Here is an 18,275-nt window from a genome sequence, read left to right as displayed (position 1 = left end):
TGCTCCCAAGACTAGCATATCTCTTTGCTGGTTTACTAAAGACTTCCTCCGACAAAGATTTTTCCTTGATAAAGAACCTGCTTGTTGAAGTAGGCATAAGACCCAAGCAGGCACATTTATTTTGTTTGCAAACATTTGTTTTCCCTGAAAACATTTTCAAAATAGAAGCTAGATGAGATCTTATTATTTTTATCTATTTCTTCCACTTGGAGCAATAAAACAGATGTTAATTGGGATGTGTGCTCAGTTGCTTCAGTCATGTCTGACTCTTTGCAACCCTATGAACTGCAGCCTGCCAGGCTCCTCTGTCCATGGGATTCTCCAGGCAAGAATACTGGAGTGAGTTGCCATGCCCTTCTCCAGGGAATCTTCCCGACCCAGGGGTCAAACCTGCGCCTCTTATGCCTCCTGCATTGGCAGGTGGGTTTCCTACCATTAGCAGAAAGGCAGTAATATAGATAAATCACTTTTATGGTGGTTGTTTTAATTAGATTGACTGTATCTGCATTGCACCTGTGGAAATATATTTGGAAATAATCACTTCATAGTCTAAGAATTGTTTAATCATGTAGCTGAGGCTTTCAGTTAGATTTGTAGAACTTGAAATCTAGAGTTGCCAGTTGACCACTGGATTGGAGTATGTAGATAATTATTTGCCATGGACTCATCTATTCTATCATTACTGCCCCAATTTGCTTGGCAGTTAAAATTTTCACACTTTGCACTTGAGTTGTTGCACTTGACTGCTTTTAGAGCTCAAGGGCTAGATGGATGTTTTTAAATTTCAAGGGTCATGAATCTGAATGCCGTGAAGTATGCAGTTGAGTGTTTTGGAGTGAGAAATGTGACTAAATGACCTCTAATGTTCCTTCCATTTACGTAATACTCTAGTCCTTGGACCACAGAGATCTGGAGCTAAGAAATTTCACTACATATGTTGTTTTTTAAAATTATCACTTTTGATGTTCCTTAAAAAGGAAAAGGCTAATTTCTACCTAACAATCCTAGTATGGTCAAAGAGAGGCCGTACACCATGGGACAGGCGGTGTTTTGACGGACACTCTCCCCTTGCGGGGCTGGCAAGGAGAGTCAGAAGTGGGTTGGAGTTAGAATTAAACTAAATTTCAGAAAGATGACTCAATGAAAAAAACAAAACAAAACAAAACAAAAAAAAAAAAAGAAAAGAAAGATGACTCAATGACCAGTTAGGTGGAAGTGTCCGTATTGAGTTCTAGTTTCATATTTTATGAGCTGTGGATTCAGGGACCACCAAGAATCTCGTTGCAGGACAGTTCCACTTTCCTGCATCCAGCTGTGACTTCATCTGCACTCATTTGCTCCCCCTTTGAATCAGGGGCTCACTCACCCATCTTCCTCATTTCTGGTGATTTTTATGCTGATTGTATTGTCTTGCTTGGTTCTGGGAGTGTCTGTTCACTCACCTCTCACCTTCATCCATAAGGCAATTGTGCCCCCAACTTCATGGATAAATCTGATCTTGGAAGATGTAGGTCTATTTGGGGAGTATTTAAGGCTTCCCTGATGACTCAGCAAGTAAAGAGTCCATCTGCAATGCAGGAGACACGGGAGATTCGGGTTTGATCCCTAGGTCAGGAAGATCCCCTGAAGGAGGAGGAAATGGCAACCCACTCCAGTATTCTTGCCTGAATAATTTCATGGACAGAGGAACCTGGCAGGCTACAGTCCAAAGGTTGCAAAGAGCTGGACATGACTGAGTGACTAAGCACACACGCAAAGCACGCACTGAGCTTAAAATCCCTATCTTTTAAATCTCCCCACTCTCAAATCATCATGAGGGGGGTTTCTCTTTCTATTTCCAATCTTTGAAGGGCTGCGTGCGCCATCCATGTTGCTGGCCTTCTAGGTACTAACATCGTGCCCTCTGGGCATTGACTCACCTCCCACCGTGCTCCGGCTGATGGCCACCACTTAATTGTAAACTGGGCAGCCTTGAAAATTGTCCTTGACCCACAAGTTCTATTTTAGATCCCTGGGACCCAAACCCTCTGGGACCTGCCTCCAACTATTTCTCCCAGCTGGGCTCCTACATGAACTTTCAGATTCTGTCTTGACTCAAGCTAGGCTCATAATCCATAGTCCATAATTCCCTAGTCTGTCCCACCCACTGCCAAGCCTATGGCCCCGGACTTGGTTTCGGGCCAAGGAGAAAGTGAAGGTGAAATCTCTGGCTCTGCTAAAGCCTTTCCTCAGCTATCAGCTCCACATTGTCATTTTCTAATTGCTTTTCTCTCATCTCAATTTTCTTTCTAGTATGTCTGAATCCTGGTCTCTGATCCAGAGCTTGACCTGACCATGGTAACAATGTCTGTCTTATGTCCCTTGCTTCCTTGAAACTCTCAGAGCCTCCTTAGCCCTTTACTCTGATAGATAGCTCAGATGTGCTCAGACCTTCCTGGTCTTTTTTCCTCCTTTGCCAGGTGTTAGTTGCGGCAAGCAAGATCTTTGATCTTCATTGCAACACACAGAAATCTTTTAGTGGTGGGGCCTTCATTATGGCATGCGGGATCTTTAGTTGTGGCACGTGGGATCTAGTTCCCGGATCGGAGATTGAACCCAGGTCCCCTGCATTGGGAGTGCGGAGTCTTAGCCGCTGCACTACCAGGGAAGTCCCAGACCTTTCTGGTCTTAACCAACAGCAGCTGTAGGTTAAGGACTTCTGACCCCAAACCCAGCGTTCTTTCTGGGATGCCACAATGTTATGATTTATATCAGTGCCCTAACTTCCCACCTGAAAACCACAGGCTCCCTGGATGATATCCAAGGTTCTGTACAAAAGTAAGGACTAGAATTTTGCTAAAAAAAAGATTGGATTTACTTTTCTCAAGTTGAGGGTCAAGGTAGGTTAGCTGCTGTATCTACAGGACTGGACAATGAGATTGACATCCTCGTGGCCCAGGTGTTGCAAAAGTCTGAGATTCTATTATATCAGTGCAGTTTTATGTCTCATGATATCTTATTTCATTTCTTTGAAAATTGGTAAACCTTCAATCAAATATATATAGAAACATAAATCAGAATAGCATCACTTCCCAAGTGTTCTTGTTTCATTATACATTCATAACATCCCTTCCCAAATATTCTTGATTAGTCATACCTTATATATTATGCTCAAAGCCACAAGAATTGATTAGTTGCAGGTGGGTTCGTCAGAGCAATTAAGCCATAAATTGTTGCCCCAACTGGACTTGAAAGTGTATACATTCCTAACAGTTATATAACATGTTAAGGCACGGTTATGGGTCCTAAAGGCCTTCCCAGCTGGCTTAGTGGGTAAAGGATCTGCCTGTCAATGCAGGAGAAGCGAGTTCAATCCCTGAGTCAAGAAGACCTCCTAGATGAGGAAATCAACCCACTCCAGTATTCTTGCCTGGAAAATTCCATGGACAGAGGAGCCTGTCTACAGTCCATGGGGTCACAAAGAGTCAGACATGACTGAGCATGTGTGCTATGGGGCCTAAAGCAAGTCTGCAGAGCTGAGTGGAACTGGCGATAGCAAGATTCCCAGGTTACCTCCCTGTAAGACTTACCCATCAGATCTAGGGTAGAGCTTTAGAAGCACACTCTTCGTTCACTCTTAAATCAGTGGTTGTCCAAGCTGACAACATCAGCATCTTCTGGGGAGCTTTCAAAAACACTCATGTCTGGGTCCTATCCCTGAGATTCTGACATAACTAGTCTGGAGTTTAGCCTGGGCATTACATTTCTCAAAGCTCCCCTGGCTGATTCCAGTTGTTGTAGGTTCTGACCAGGATTGCCTGACTCTGGAAATCTCTTTGGATCATCTCTCCTGTGGAGTTGGTGTAAACTTCTCTCATATCAGTGCTATTCTTTGTAAGCCTCCTTGAAACCAAAGCTTAATCTCAGACTGCTCAATGTGATCCAGTGGCCGGCAGCATCCAAGTCCAGGTACCTACCCCCACCCCCAACAGCTGAAACAGAATCTGCACTTTAACAAGTTCTCCAAGTGTTTCATTGCTTATTAAAGTTTAAGGAGCACAGCAAAGTGGCCTCAAACTATGCATTTCTAAAAGCTCCCAGATGGTGTAGCTGGCTGGTCTCCGGTCCACAGTCAAGAATCTAAACCACTTTTGTCAATGTGGCCCAATGAGGGTGTTCAGAAAAATTGTGGGGGAAGCTCGTTTTCCATGTCACCACAAATCTCCTGAATCATACTCTCTGGAAATCTACCTTGTTAACAACCTGCTTATTCCCAGACAATGCTTACTTACACAAAGAGGAGCACTGAGGCACAGCCAACATCTCCCCAGGGTGGGAATCATTCTCTCCTTTGAAAAACCAGCCCTCTCCGTTTCAAAGCTCCGCTGAATTTAGCCTAAATTGGCCTACAGGAAACAGTTTGACTCTCTAAAGAAAAATAAACTGTCCCTTCCTTAGCCTTTCGGATTACTCAAGACAGTGTTTCTCTCGCCTCCATGGATCTTCATCATCAAGTGTAGATTTCCCAACCATTGCTCCCCTTCCTGTTTCTTACTCTCCTGTTTATTCTCCTCATCCCTACACTGGAGACCTTCCAGTTTCCCAGACCCCTCAAAGGAAGGCAGCTCCAACCAGAGAGAAAACCTCCAAGGTGAGCAACGTACTATACGAATCATATTATCATTAACTCTGACCAGAATAAGCTGTTTTTTAATAGTGCAACTAGCCTTAGCTTTTTTTAAAAATAGCTATATATGTTGTATTAATTCAATATTAAGCTTCTGAAATCCCAAAAAGATTTTGCACAGTAGAAACTAACAACATTGTAAAGTAACCATACTCAAATAAAAATTTTTTTTTTAAATGTTAAACTTCTGTTTAACCACAACCCCTATGTCCCTTTCCCCTTGCGTCACCAAGAGCTGTCAGCCTATCGCTATATTTTCACAATTATTTATTCAGCTTAAGTATAACATTTTTCCCTACAGTGAAAAAGTGAAATTGTTACTCACTCAAGTCGTGTCTGACTCTTTGCAACCCTATGGAATGTAGCCTGCCAGGCTCCTCTGTTCATGGAATTCTCCAGGCAAGAATACTGGAGCAGGTGGCCATTTCTTTCTCCAGGGGAACTTCCCAATCCAGGGATCGAACTCGTGTATCCTGCACTGCATATTCTTTACTATCTGAGCCACCTTATTTATTCAACTTAAGTAGAGCATTTTCCCTATAACCCAGATACATTTCATCACCATGATCTCTGACAAATGCGTTCTGGTTCTGGTTCTAGTACTGAATAAACAGTCTCAGATTCAAGTTCCAGTCCGATCTCTACAGCTCTTCTGTTGGTCCTTAAGCAAGTTCCCTAGCCTTTAAAATAAAGCCTATTTTTCATCTATAAGATGGGCATAACAGTTCCTATCTTATAGGATAAATGTGAGAAGTCACTGCGGCCTACCAGGCTCCTCCGTCCATGGGATTTCCCAGGCAAGAGTACTGGATTGGGTTTCCATTTCCTTCTCCACAATAAAGTATAAAGCTGTGTAAACAATAAACAAAAGCATCCCCAAGCTATGAAGAATTTACGAATTTAATAACCACAATGCTGACTCATTCATTCACGTTTTCCACCCCCACATAAAATAAACAGTGCTCCTGAAACCTTAAGAGAAACAAACAAAAATCTGTCTCTACCACCATCCAGGACCCATTCTGGTTTAGCTTTTCCTTTTGTGAAGAGTTTCTGTGCTCTGTCGACAAAAGAGGAAGGGAAACCTGGCCCAAGAGCCACGAAACCAAATCCCAGGATGGCTCACTAGAAACCAGCCACATGGAAGCACACAAAAGCAGAAAAGCCCTTTCATGTCACTGACACGGGTGTCAAAGTGTTCAGACTGGCTATCCACTTCCAATTTCTTACTGAAAGAGGAACTCGAAGTTGCTGAGGGTTCTGACTGTGAGAATTCCATAGAGCCAGGGTTCCCAAGCTAAGGGGGATATGCAGTGAGACAAACTATAACATAATAGATAAAATGTAAAGTAATATGTCCCACCCACATAAGATGCCATACTTCCCAGAAAGTTCCCCATAGTTATTCAGGGGCAATGGGGCTTCATACAGAAGTCTGTGAACTTGTATAGACCCGCCCATGAGTGTTAGTTTCCTAGATGGAAATGAGTAAGAAGCATATAGTCCAAGGACTAGTCAGCAATTAAACCTCTCCACCTCCAAATCCTCACTGCTTAAAGTGGAGACAATTTCAAAAGCAGAAGCCTCAGATTCACCTCCATAAAACTAGGAAACGCTTGGAAGTCTTTCTCTATGAATTTCCGGGTACTTTTACAAACACAAATCTTTGCTAATATGCATGATTCACAAATTAGAAAGGCTGAAGTTTTAATTTTTTTAATTTTTGAAATGCTTCTTTCTTTGGTCGTGTTGGGTCTTAGCTGCCTCACATGGGATCTTTCGTCGGGGTATGCAGACTCTCCAGTTGTGGCGAGTGGACTCTCTAGTTGTGGCCCACTGGCTCCAGAACACGTGGGCTCAGTAGTTGCAGCATGGGGGCTTAGTTCCCCAACCAGGGATGGAACTCAGGTCCCCTGTATTGCAAGGCAGATTTGTAACCACTGAACCACAGGTCCCTAGAAATGCTGAAGTTTTTAGAATATACTTTTCCAAGAGACTGATCAAAGAGTTCTGCCTTGAACACACAGATAAGACAAGGATTAAATATACTCCAACTACTCAAGTAACAAACACCTAATATTTATTAATAAATTAGTACACTTGAAGGCATTTTTCTGATATCAGTCCCTCACCATTATACCCACAAACCCCACCCACACAAAGGGAGTCCACACCACCTTTGCGTTAGAATCCATCAACTGAGCATCAGACAGCACGTCTATAAATGGGAGCAGAGTTGCAAATTTATCAGGTAAGAGTTCTTACAGCTGCAGCCATTTTTAATTAAAGTGATTGAATGAAGGAAACCCACCAAGACCAAGGCCTTGAGGGCAGACTGGACCTATTGACTATGTGTGTATAAAAAACAAGACATCTTGTCAAGCAAAGCTGGGCAAATTCCCTTTGGAAAAGGTGCCAGTTGTCACCAGCACTTCAATTGTGACTTTCCAAAGTGCAGCAATAGGTTCCAGAAGAGCTCAATCCCTAAAAGATGAAGTTCAAGTTCTTTGGTGGCCTGGTTGTCAAGCCACTCAAATAGTAAAGTCGTGATGGCTTGTGAGGACTTCATGTCTCCAGCCCAGAGCAGATTAGCGTAAGGGGAGCACAAGTAATCAAGCATTCAACACGTGTCCAGGTGAAAACCATACAATCAGCAACAGTGTGGTCAAGTTTCAGCCATGAATATGAACTATCCAAAAAGGCATATTAAAAAGATAACTCAAAATCTAATTGCATTACAGTAACTCAATGGGGTCTTACACTTCTCGAACCCTTAAGAAAACCCATAAATGACGAATAATAAAATAGTAATAATAAAAGCAGAAGTGGATTTTGAGACACGAAGACGGCTTATAGCATTCATAAGATGCCATGCCGCTTAAGAAGTTCAGAGCCTCACAATCCAGTGTGTGAGAAGAGCCACACTGCGTTTGTGGTTCATTAAGTGAATTTAAAGTGCACAGAACAATTTTGAGAATACATCCAAAGGCAAAACAGAGAAAATGAGGAACCTAAAAAAAAACTTCAGTGGTGGATATTCTGAAACAGTCAAAAAGGCTTATATGCTAATTTCCCAGACGGGTTTTTAAAAAGAAAGAACTGGCCATATACTCCGTTAAACACACACGCACACGCACACACACCAAAAAAATAAAAATTAAAAAAGGAAAAAAAACGCCACCCTGCCACTAAATTGAGTAATTTCCAGAGTGCAGTATTCCTCGTGTTCTACAACAGGTCGGGAAGATGACTATAAACAGAGTCCAGGAGGGTCTGGCTGGCTTCCTGGCTCTTGACTCCAATGATCTCAAACAGCCGATCCAGCTTGTCCTCGGCCTGCGGAGTTTCTTCAATCGCCCGCAGCTCCTCAGGGTTCAGGATGTGGAGCATGTCATCAAAAATAGGCTGCAAGTCGCAGGGGTCCAGACGCACCTGTCGCAGGACTGTGTCCTTCTTTTCTGCAGGAAAGAAAGGGGAGGGGACAGCTGTAAAGGGACTGTGTTAGGGAACAGGAGGGTTAAGGTGACAGTGATCCACTCCCCAGGCTGTCCCCACCCCCGACAAGGTGAGGGAGTGAAGCTCTGGCACATTGCAAACAACACGGTGGGTTTTGCCAACATTGTGCTTAAGATAACAAGCAAGATTGGCCTAATAGAGATCAGACAAGGATCTCCTTGATTGGGTTGTTGATGGAACAGGACATTTTGCCTGGACTCAAGTGACTTCTAAGTTCTTCCAAAACTCAGGAGGATGCTGAAATACTTAAAGGAACTTAAAAGAAAGAAATGTCACTACTTTTCCCATCTGTAGTGTGTGTTAGTAAGCAAAGATCAGCCCAGTCTTTCCCCCACAAACATTCCAAGTTAATAATCAGCTTATCTGACTTTCTAATTACATTGTTGTATTTTGGGCTTCCCTGATAGCTCAGTTGGTAAAAGAACCTGCCTGCAGGAGACCCCGATTCGATTCCTGGGTTGGAAATATCTGCTGGAGAAGAGAGCGGCTACCCACTCCAGTATTCCTGGGCTTCCCTTGTGGCTCAGCTGGTAAAGAAACCACCTGCAACGTGGGAGACCTGGGTTCTGGGTTTGATCCCTGGGTTGGGAAGATCCCTTGGAAAAGGGAAAGGCTACCCACTCCAGCATTCTGGCCTGGAGAAATACATGGGGTCGCACAGAGTTGGACACGACTGAGCGACTTTCACTTTGTTATCTTTTAAAAGTAAACTTCTAGGAGCCAAGGCACATAAATAAGAAAATACTGCTTGTTGGGTCATATCTTAAAATGGGGTAAGAAACTAAACTATTATTACCATTATAAAATGTATTCTCTAAAAGATAATATGTACCAAATTACAAACTAAAATATAAATCTTTATACGGATATATGACTATATAAAGTATAAAATATAAACATGTAAAATAGAATATATTTTATAAATATGTAAAATATAACAACACAAAATATAGCCCTTTCAGTAAAATATAACTGGTGTTACCCAAACTAGGAAATTTCTAACAAAAGTCAGTCATCAATACAGTATACCTGTTAATTCCCTACCCTGCTATTCAGAACTGCAAGTAGCAAATTATTTACCAAAAGCGTCAGTCCAGAATCTTTAAAACATTATTTGCAACCAAGCTTAACAGAGCGAATTTTAATTTGAGTCAATAAAACCTATACTCCAGACTCTCAAGATAAGTTATACTTTAAATCCCTGTGTTCTACAAGCTTGGTAAATAATTTGCAAAAAGGAAAAAAAAAAAAACCCTGCCAGACTACATGTTATCGGACTTTCCCTGAAACACTTGATAACATCATGAGGACTAAGGGTGACTGATACTCCTGGACACAGGCTCCCGGCCAGACAGTCAGGACTGTAAAGATTTTCCAGGCAGGTCCTGGGTGGGTAATGACGTAGCTTCTCACAGGCTAGCCTCACCTCAGAGGCCAGAGTAGGTCATTCAGTTGATCCTACTCCTACTGGAACGAGGAATTGATAGAGGGAGAGATCCCAGGGGCTGTTCTGGAGGAGACTTAAGAACGAATGCGGGTTGCCAGCCAGCTGTACCTTTGGTTATAAAGGAGCCATTCCTGCTCAGCGCGGAGGACCCGCTGGAAGTGGAGTCACAGCGAAGGAGGGGCTCAGACTCGTCCACGAAGAAGCCCTTGTTCTTGTCCAGAGGGGACGGTTCCACCGTCAGGAGTGTGGAATTCTCAAGTTTCGTGTTGGGGCTGGGGATCGGGCTGGGGCTGAGCGGGCTGGGGCTCATGGGGAGAGCCAGCTTGTCAGTGTCCAGCTGTGGGAAGAAACAAACCATTGTGAACTACACAGTCCAAAGTTATACAAATTATAATGGACAAGAATCTGAAAAGGAATACATATATATATATAAATATATATATATAACTGAATCACTTTGCTGTACACCAGAAACTAACAGAATATGGTCAATCAACTCTACTTCAATTGAAAAAATAAACATAATTTTTTAATTAAAAATTATAGAGAAAAATGAAATTAAAAGCCCTTTCCAGACACTTTTTGTTCCACTTAACATTTTATAGAAATTCTCCCATTTTGACTGTCCATAACTTACATTATTGCTACACACATACTCATAAACCCTTCAAAATACACCTGAGGATTATGTATGAAGATTAAAAATGAGGAATTATGTGTATATGAAGCTGTTACCTCACAGGAGTGTAACTGGACAAGAAAGTGAAAAGGAAGATCCCCAACCTAAAATATAATTTTGTACCACTGGAGTTTAGATAATATACAGCATATTCTTGTCTGTTTCGAGATGAATTTGTGTGCCCCTAAAATTCATATGTTGAATTCGTAACTCCTGATACCTCAGAACATGACTGACTATTTTTGGAGACAGGACCTTAAAGAGGTAATGAAGTGGCCCTCATCCACTGTGACCAACGTCCTTGTAAGAAGAGATGAGGATACAGACCACAGAGGGGAAGCCACATGAAGACACGGAGAAGATGGTCATCTTCTGCACACCAAGGAGAATCAACCCTACCAACATTTTTACCTCAAACTCCTAGTCTTCAGAATTGTGAGAAAATATACTTCAGATGCTTAGGCTTCCCTGTCTGTGATACTTTAGCATGGCAGCCCTCACAAATGAATATACCCTTCTCTTTACAGGTACGGAAAAAGGCCCAGAGAAGATAACTGACTGTCTTCAGGGCCCTCAGCCAGGAAGTGGCAGGACTCAGACTAGACCCTACCTCTCCTGATTCCCATTTCAAACTAGCTCTGGGACTCAATAAAACTGTGTCAGAGAATGAGAACACCAGAGGCAAAAGCAGCTAGAAAGAGAAAGGGAGGACCACCCTTCTGAAACCAGCAGATGGCCTCTTAAGGATGTAGTGGAAACCATGAAGCTCGCATTCCAGGGTGGGGGTCAGAGAGACAATCACAAGAAAGCCACCAAACAAGATGATTTCAGATAGAGACAGTGACCATCGTGACCACTTTGGCTGGACAACGAGACTGGATTTTAGGGAGGCAAAAATCAATGTGGGGAGACCAGGCAGGATGATGCCATGGTGGCCAGGTGAGGTATCATTGTGGCTTGTACCGGGATGCACAGGGAAGATGGGCAGAAGTGACAAGTAGTATCGCCCCATTTTGCAGGTGAAATGACTGAGGCCCAAGAGGGCACACAGATCCTGGGAGAAAGCCGATGTTCAACTCAGCCCAGCTGGATATCTCTACTTGCCCTTGTCATTTGACACCATAGGTTAGAAATGTGGCAGGCACTGGTGGCATCTCCCAGTCAGTTGACTTATCTTTTTATTTGCTCTTCTGGCTGGGAGGGAAATCCGGGAGCCAGGTGGCCAGATGACACAGGGCAGGATTCAAGGGATGATGTGTGCTCTTCCCAGAGCTGTTAATCACCCTCATTATAAACCTCATGACTAGACTCCACGCATGTCAAGCGAAACATTTTCAAGTTCCTCAATCAGGAGGACACTGACCCTCATTTCAAAGCATGATGCTGACTAGTGTTAAAATGCATAAAGAAAAGCACAACTGCCTCTTTTACAACCTCTGAGTCCAGATCAATTCTTGCAACTGAGTGCAGATTCTGAAGACCTCTGATGATGGCACGTCTAATGTCCCAACAGCATCCGTCCCCTGTACAAACCACCAACATCCTGCTTCTGCTTCCAGGGCAAGCTGAAGATTTGGGTAACATGCATTCCCACCAGTTCCCTTCTGATCCACAGCCAAGCTTTACAGATAGGTTGGGTTTTTTTTTTTTTTTTTTAAATGTGGGCCATTTTTAATGCCTTTAGTGAATCTGTTACAATATTGTTTCTGTTTCAGGTTTTGGTTTTTTGGTGTGAGGCATGTGGGATCTTAGTTCCCTGGCCAGGCATCTAACCTGTACCCCCTACACTGGAAGGGCAAGTCTTAACCACTGGACCCACCAGGGCAGCCCTTAGAGATATGCTTTGAAGATCTGAATTCATTAGGCCTTGGCATGTGCCCCTCCTCCTTGAAAATGCACATGGCCATTCATGCCAATACGTGTTTTTTATTCACTCAATTAGACAAAGAACACTTGTCTACACTCCAGCACATGGATAACCCAGTCAGCCAATATATAGTGCACTATTCTTGCTTTAAAAAGAAATTCCCACCCACAAATCACATGCCAACAGACTAAGAAGTCCACCCACCTATTTCCTGAACTCAGCTCATTATTTAATTTTCCCAAAGGATCTTATCAGTGGAAATTAAGCACATGATTCCCAACACAATTTGGAAAGACAGAATGCTGAAGCGGAGCTGTCCAATCATTAGCGGCGAGTTGAGTGAATGGGAAAATGCCACTAGGAATGGTTTTAGCATCTCCACAATAGCGCTCACAATCGACTGTTCGACATGCATCTTTCTAGAAAATCAGTTTTGCTACCAAGTAGATATCTGTTACTAGATAGAAGATACACAGTAGTTGGTTGCATTCCAGATTTCTCTAGAGTTACCTGCATTTTTTTTTCCCTATCAGAAAAAAAAAAAAGAAAAAACTGCCCCTAGAAACTTCTTTCGTCCCTTTACTTGCCTGTTGACAATATCTATCAAAACTAGTTTGCAACACTGAAACTCAAACATTGTATTACCTGCGCTTTCTCTAACAAGAAGCTGAGGCTTGGACTTCCCTGGTGGTACACTGGATAGGAGTCCACTGCCAAAGCAGAGGACACGGGTTTGGTCTCTGGCCCGGGAAGATGCCACATGCTGTGGAGCAACTAAAGCCTATGCTCGACAAGCACTGAGCCTGTGCTCTGGAGCCTGCGAGCCTCAACTACTGAAGACCATGCACCTAGAGCGTGTGCAACAGAGCAGCTCCTACAGTGAGAAGCCCGAGTACTGCAACAAACAGTACCCCACGCTCACTGCCGCTAGAAAGACCCCGTACAGCAAGGGAGACCCAGTGCAACCAAAAATAATAAGCAACAACAACAAAAGAAATTGAGGTTCAGGATGTGGGTAATAGGTAATTCTTTATCAGTTCAGAAAGTTCATGGTTCAGTATTGACTTTATAGCAGATAAAGAACACTTATAAAAAGATTCAGGTACTGAAAATGAAGGCAAATGCTCTAAACAAGAAAGCCGGATGTCTACAGAAACAGGCTATATCCTCCCGGAAAAGATCTGAACATAAACTTATCAAAATACTCACAAAAGATACCCTGACTAACTTAGTTTATTCCTTTTTCTTCTTTAAGCTTTCCAAATGCTCCACAGGGACATTACTTTTTTTTAAAATTAATTCTTTTATTGAAGGATAATTGCTTTACAGAATTTTGTTGTTTTTCTGTCAAACTTCAACATTAATCAGCCATAGGTATACATATATTCCCTCCCCTTTGAACTTCCCTCTCATCTCCCGCCCCATCCCACCCCTCTATATTGATACAGAGCCCCTCTACAGGGACATTAATTTTTATAATTAGAAAAACAATGCTATTTTTAAAACACACTCACCACTGATAAGTGTGTTTTCCCTCTGTTAACTGGAAAATGTGGCTGTAACAGTTCTTATTTTTATTGATAGCCAAGGAACAGGACAGTTGGAAAATCATCTACTTGACTGAGCACCTCTCTATACTTTTCTTAAGCGTTCACATGTACAAAAGGACAACAGTCCTCCCAACTTACTGCAGTGAGGCAAACACTGACTTAAAGGCCTCTGGGAAAACTTGGCCAGTAAAGGCAACGGATCCCCCAGATAGATATTTGAGTTTCCTTTGGAGAAACTCGAAAAGTAGAGCTGTTTTTGCTCTATAGCCATGAGGTACTCATGCTAACTTAGAAGACTCAGTTGAGAAATAAGGGTTAGACAGTCAGACAGACCAAAGAAAGGGAGGGAGCAGGGACTGTGAGGAGAGCTTCCCAAGTAGCCCAAATCTATATGGGTCTACTGTGTGAACTGCAAGACCACACGATTTGACATACACTCCTCTCTTAACATACATACACTATCATGGATAAAGCAGATGACCAACAGGGACCTACCACATAGCTCAGGGAACTCACTATTCTGTAACAACATCTACAGGAAAAGAATCTAAACAACGATATCACAGTATGTGTGCGCATAACTGAATCACTTTGCTATACACCCGAAACTAGCACCACATTGTAAATCAGCTATACCCCAAGGATTTTGGCCAAATGAACCCCAAATGTTCTCCTGATTAGTTTCCAGGCAAATGCACTTTGTCCTTCCAGATACTGTATTTATTGGTCCAAACTGATAAGAAAAGAGAGATAAGTAGTTCACCGTACTTGACACCTGAGTCATACCTAAAGCTTCACTGCTGACTACTTGCCTTTCTGATTTACCAGAACCACTGAGTACAAGGAACCAACCAAAGAGATTAGGTACACAAGCTATTGACTGAGATTTGTGGCCTTGAATGTCTCTGGGTTACAGAGGCTTGGGCAGCGTTGGTGAGAACAATGATGTAACTTGTCCCAGGTCGCACCGGAAAGAGCAAAGTCCAGTTTATTCTTGCATCCCTCCCCTCCCTCCCTCAACCAGCTCCCCAAATCCAGCTGCCCATTTTGGGTGTGCAGTCAAATCACAACCTGAAACTGAAGTTCAAAACCCACTCCCCTCTTAACATACATACACTACCAGAGGTAAAGCAGATGACCAACAGGGACCTACCACGTAGCTCAGGGAACTCAGTATTCTGTAACAACATCTACAGGGAAAGAATCTAAACAACGATATCACAATATGTGTATGTATAACTGAATCACTTTGCTATACACCCGAAACTAACACCACATTGTAAATCAGCTATACCCCAAGGAAACATTAACTCTCCTCTTTTAATATCAAACCAAAACTCACTTCCCTGTTGACTGGCCTTTCCTAGGATGACACACTGTGGAAGCCTGAAGTGTCTCTCCAGCCCCAGGGATGGTGAGGCCATAGGTACAGAAGATATAGTTATGGCAAGGGTGGTAAATAAACAAAACAAGGGCTTGAGAAGACTTTGCTTCTCTCCTGTGATGGAACAGCATCCCTGAGGATACTCTGCAAGCATGAAAGGCTGGAGGACTCCAGCCCCAGAAGCCTTCTTTTCAGCATGTTTCATGATCTTCATAGTCAACTCCTAAGACTCAAAGACATGCCAATCCTGGAACATCATGGCAAGGAAAGAAAAGAAGCCAATCGATAACCAGCTGTGTGGTCTTAGAAAAACCTTGTCCCTTTTCAGACTTGTTTCCTCATTTCTAAAAGAATAAGGTTCCTCTACATTATCTCTCTTCACATTGTCTTGCTTATTGTTTGTCTCACTACGGCTCTTTCATTTTCTCTCCTCACCACCTGCAGACCCCCCCAGCGCCCTTTCTCCTTCCAAGTTACTCCCACTGGTTCCTCAACTAAGGTTTAGCACTGAGTTATTTTCAATTACTACCCAATTACAATCTCCCCGCGGTTGTCCAATCTGTTTTCATAAAACTAATTAACAACTTTGATGCATCAGTGATCTCCTGAAATGAAGCCTTCATTACCCAGCTTGAATGCCCCTTGCTAATCTGCCAAAATGGTTCAACTTAACCCCTTGGCTCCTGGCATCACCCAGTCAGATTCCATAAGATCCTTCTCTCTCCTCTCCGTAGCCAAATATGCCTGATAGGGTTAAGGAGAAAGCCCCTTACTATCAAAAGTCTCCCTTCCAACTGAACCTTCCCTCCAGATCTCATCCAGTACTTAGCAAGTAGGAAGGATTCTTATGCCACATCTGTGAAAATGTCTGTCACTTAAAGATGGTTTTCAGAAACACACTTGCTAAATTCAGTGGAAACTAATTCTTATTCCATCTGAGCTGACCAGCTTGTTACTCAGCTCCAGCAAACAAAATAGGACTTTAAAGAATGTCATCATCAATGCTCAGCTAAGTGGCGCAACACGAACATACGGAATCTATCTGATGCTAAGGTAGCTCTTCTTAGCTCCATTTTACAGACGAGCAAACCATGGCTCAAAGAGGTTTAAGTAACCTGCCCAAGACAACAGAAGCAACTGTTATCGTCTCCAAAGCTCCAGATGTGATTCTAATGAGCAGCCATGTTTAAAAACAACTGGACTATATGCTGAGCTTTCACTTTCATTGTTTGTTTCACTTTTTCTGTTTCATGCTTAGTGCTCCCATTTCATTTACGCTCTCCAGTTTCTCTCTCTTTCGTTGTTCTTTTTCAAGCTTTTATCAAGTGTAATAGAAAAGCATTTGGTCACAAAATACATAAATAGCATTATAATGTAATATATATTTTAGAAAACAACTCCATTTTTGTCTAGCTAAAAAATGTATGACATTTTGATTCCACTTGTTTAACTAAGTATGAATAGAATGCTAAATTTCTAATTTACATTCACTCAAAATTTTGATACAGTTCCACTTATTCAGACATCTAGTGTTACTGCTAAAAGGCCAGAAAGCTTACTATCTAGTGACTTAAAAAAAAATTTGAATGAGGTTTGAAACTTCTAATCCAATTCTGAGAATATACAGAAATACTATGTTGTTAAAAAAAAAACAAACAGGAAATTAACATGTGATACAGTATTATTAACTAAAATACAGATTTTGATCAAATTTCACTCACAAAATTACATTTAAATTATATTTTAAAACTGTGGGCTTCCTTGATATCTCAGTTGGTAAAGAACTCGCCTGCAATGCAGGAGACCTCAGTGTGATTCCTGGGTTGGGAAAGGCCACTGGAGAAGGGATAGGCTACCCACTCCAGTATTCATGGGCTTCCTTTGTGGCTCAGCTGGTAAAGAATCCACCTGCAATGCGGGAGACCTGGCTTCGATCCTTGGGTGGGGAAGATTCCCTGAAAAAGGGAAAGGATACCCACTCCAGTATTTTAGCCTGGAGAATTCCATGGACTGTATAGTCAAAAGAGTCAGACACGACTAAGCGACTTTCAGTTCAGTTCAGTTCAGTCACTCAGTCATGTCCGACTCTTTGTGACCCCATGAATCGCAGCACACCAGGCCTCACTGTCCATCATCAACTCCCAGAGTCCACCCAAACCCATGTCCATCGATTCGGTGATACCATCCAACCATCTCATCCTCTGTCGTCCCCTTCTCCCCCGGCCCTCAATCTTTCCCAGCATCAGGGTCTTTTCAAATGAGTCGGCTTTTTGCATCAGGTGGCCAAAGCAACTTTCACTTAAAATCTGTAGTTGTTTCTTAGAAAGTTAAACGAAGAATTCTCATATAAATCAGCAATTCCACTTATGCATATGTATCCAAAATAATTGAAATCTGGGAATTAAACAGATACTTGTACACCAATGTTTAGAGCAGCAAATTCCCAATAGTCAAAAGGTGGAAACTGCCTAAATGCCCATGAACAGGCTAATAGTTAAACAAAATGCTGCTTATACATATAGGGAATATTATTCAGATTTTAAAATAGAATGAAATTCTGATACATGCTGCAACATGGATGACTCTTGAAACAGTTAATGCTGAGTGAAACAGATCAGACACAAAAGATTAAAGATTGCATGATTCTACTGATAAGACACACACAGAACAGGCAAATTCACAGAGACAGAAAGTAGAGCAGTAGTTGCCAGAGACGGAGGAGCAGAGATCATTCGTCATCATCTTTCAGTGGGCAGAGAGCTTCAGTTTGGGATGATGAAAAAGTTCTGGAGATGGATGATAAAGGTTCACAGCACTGGGAATAGACTTAATCCCTCTGAATTGTACACTTAAAAATGATTAAAATAGTAATTTCATGTTACGTGTATTTTACCACAATAAAAACTTCAAAAAAAAAAAAAAAAGATCAGGTTTGGTCTAGTTTCTACCCAAGTTAATCCTCTTTGCTGAGTCATGTCACTTGCCTGTCTAGACTCACTGTATTTACAGATACTGACAAACCCTGTAAACTCAATACAAAGACATCACATGACCACAGGGAGCTGCTCCGCCCTGTCGATCAGACTGCAGGGGCCAGAGGACCTATAACTCAACAGCAGATCTTGCACCCCGGCTGGATGGCTGCCCGGAGGTAAAGACGAGAGAT

The 18,275-nt window shown here is 42.3% G+C and overlaps 1 protein-coding gene across 1 annotated transcript in view; it reads right to left on the bottom strand.

The window, feature by feature from the left end:
• Positions 1–6,766: 6,766 nt before the first annotated feature.
• TNFRSF21 (TNF receptor superfamily member 21) overlaps positions 6,767–18,275 on the bottom strand; it is a 64,260-nt gene continuing 52,751 nt past the window's right edge. The window contains exons 5-6 of the mRNA XM_052648462.1: positions 9,738–9,966; positions 6,767–8,124 (exon numbers count right to left, since the gene is read on the bottom strand). Coding sequence (XP_052504422.1) covers positions 7,895–8,124; positions 9,738–9,966 — 459 coding nt within the window. The 3' untranslated portion in view covers positions 6,767–7,894. The remainder of the gene's footprint in view (positions 8,125–9,737; positions 9,967–18,275) is intronic.

Source organism: Budorcas taxicolor, chromosome 11 (genome assembly GCF_023091745.1).
Source record: "Budorcas taxicolor isolate Tak-1 chromosome 11, Takin1.1, whole genome shotgun sequence".
In the NCBI taxonomy this organism is placed as follows: Eukaryota; Metazoa; Chordata; class Mammalia; order Artiodactyla; family Bovidae; genus Budorcas; species Budorcas taxicolor.
This window is presented reverse-complemented; position numbering and strand designations above follow the sequence as displayed.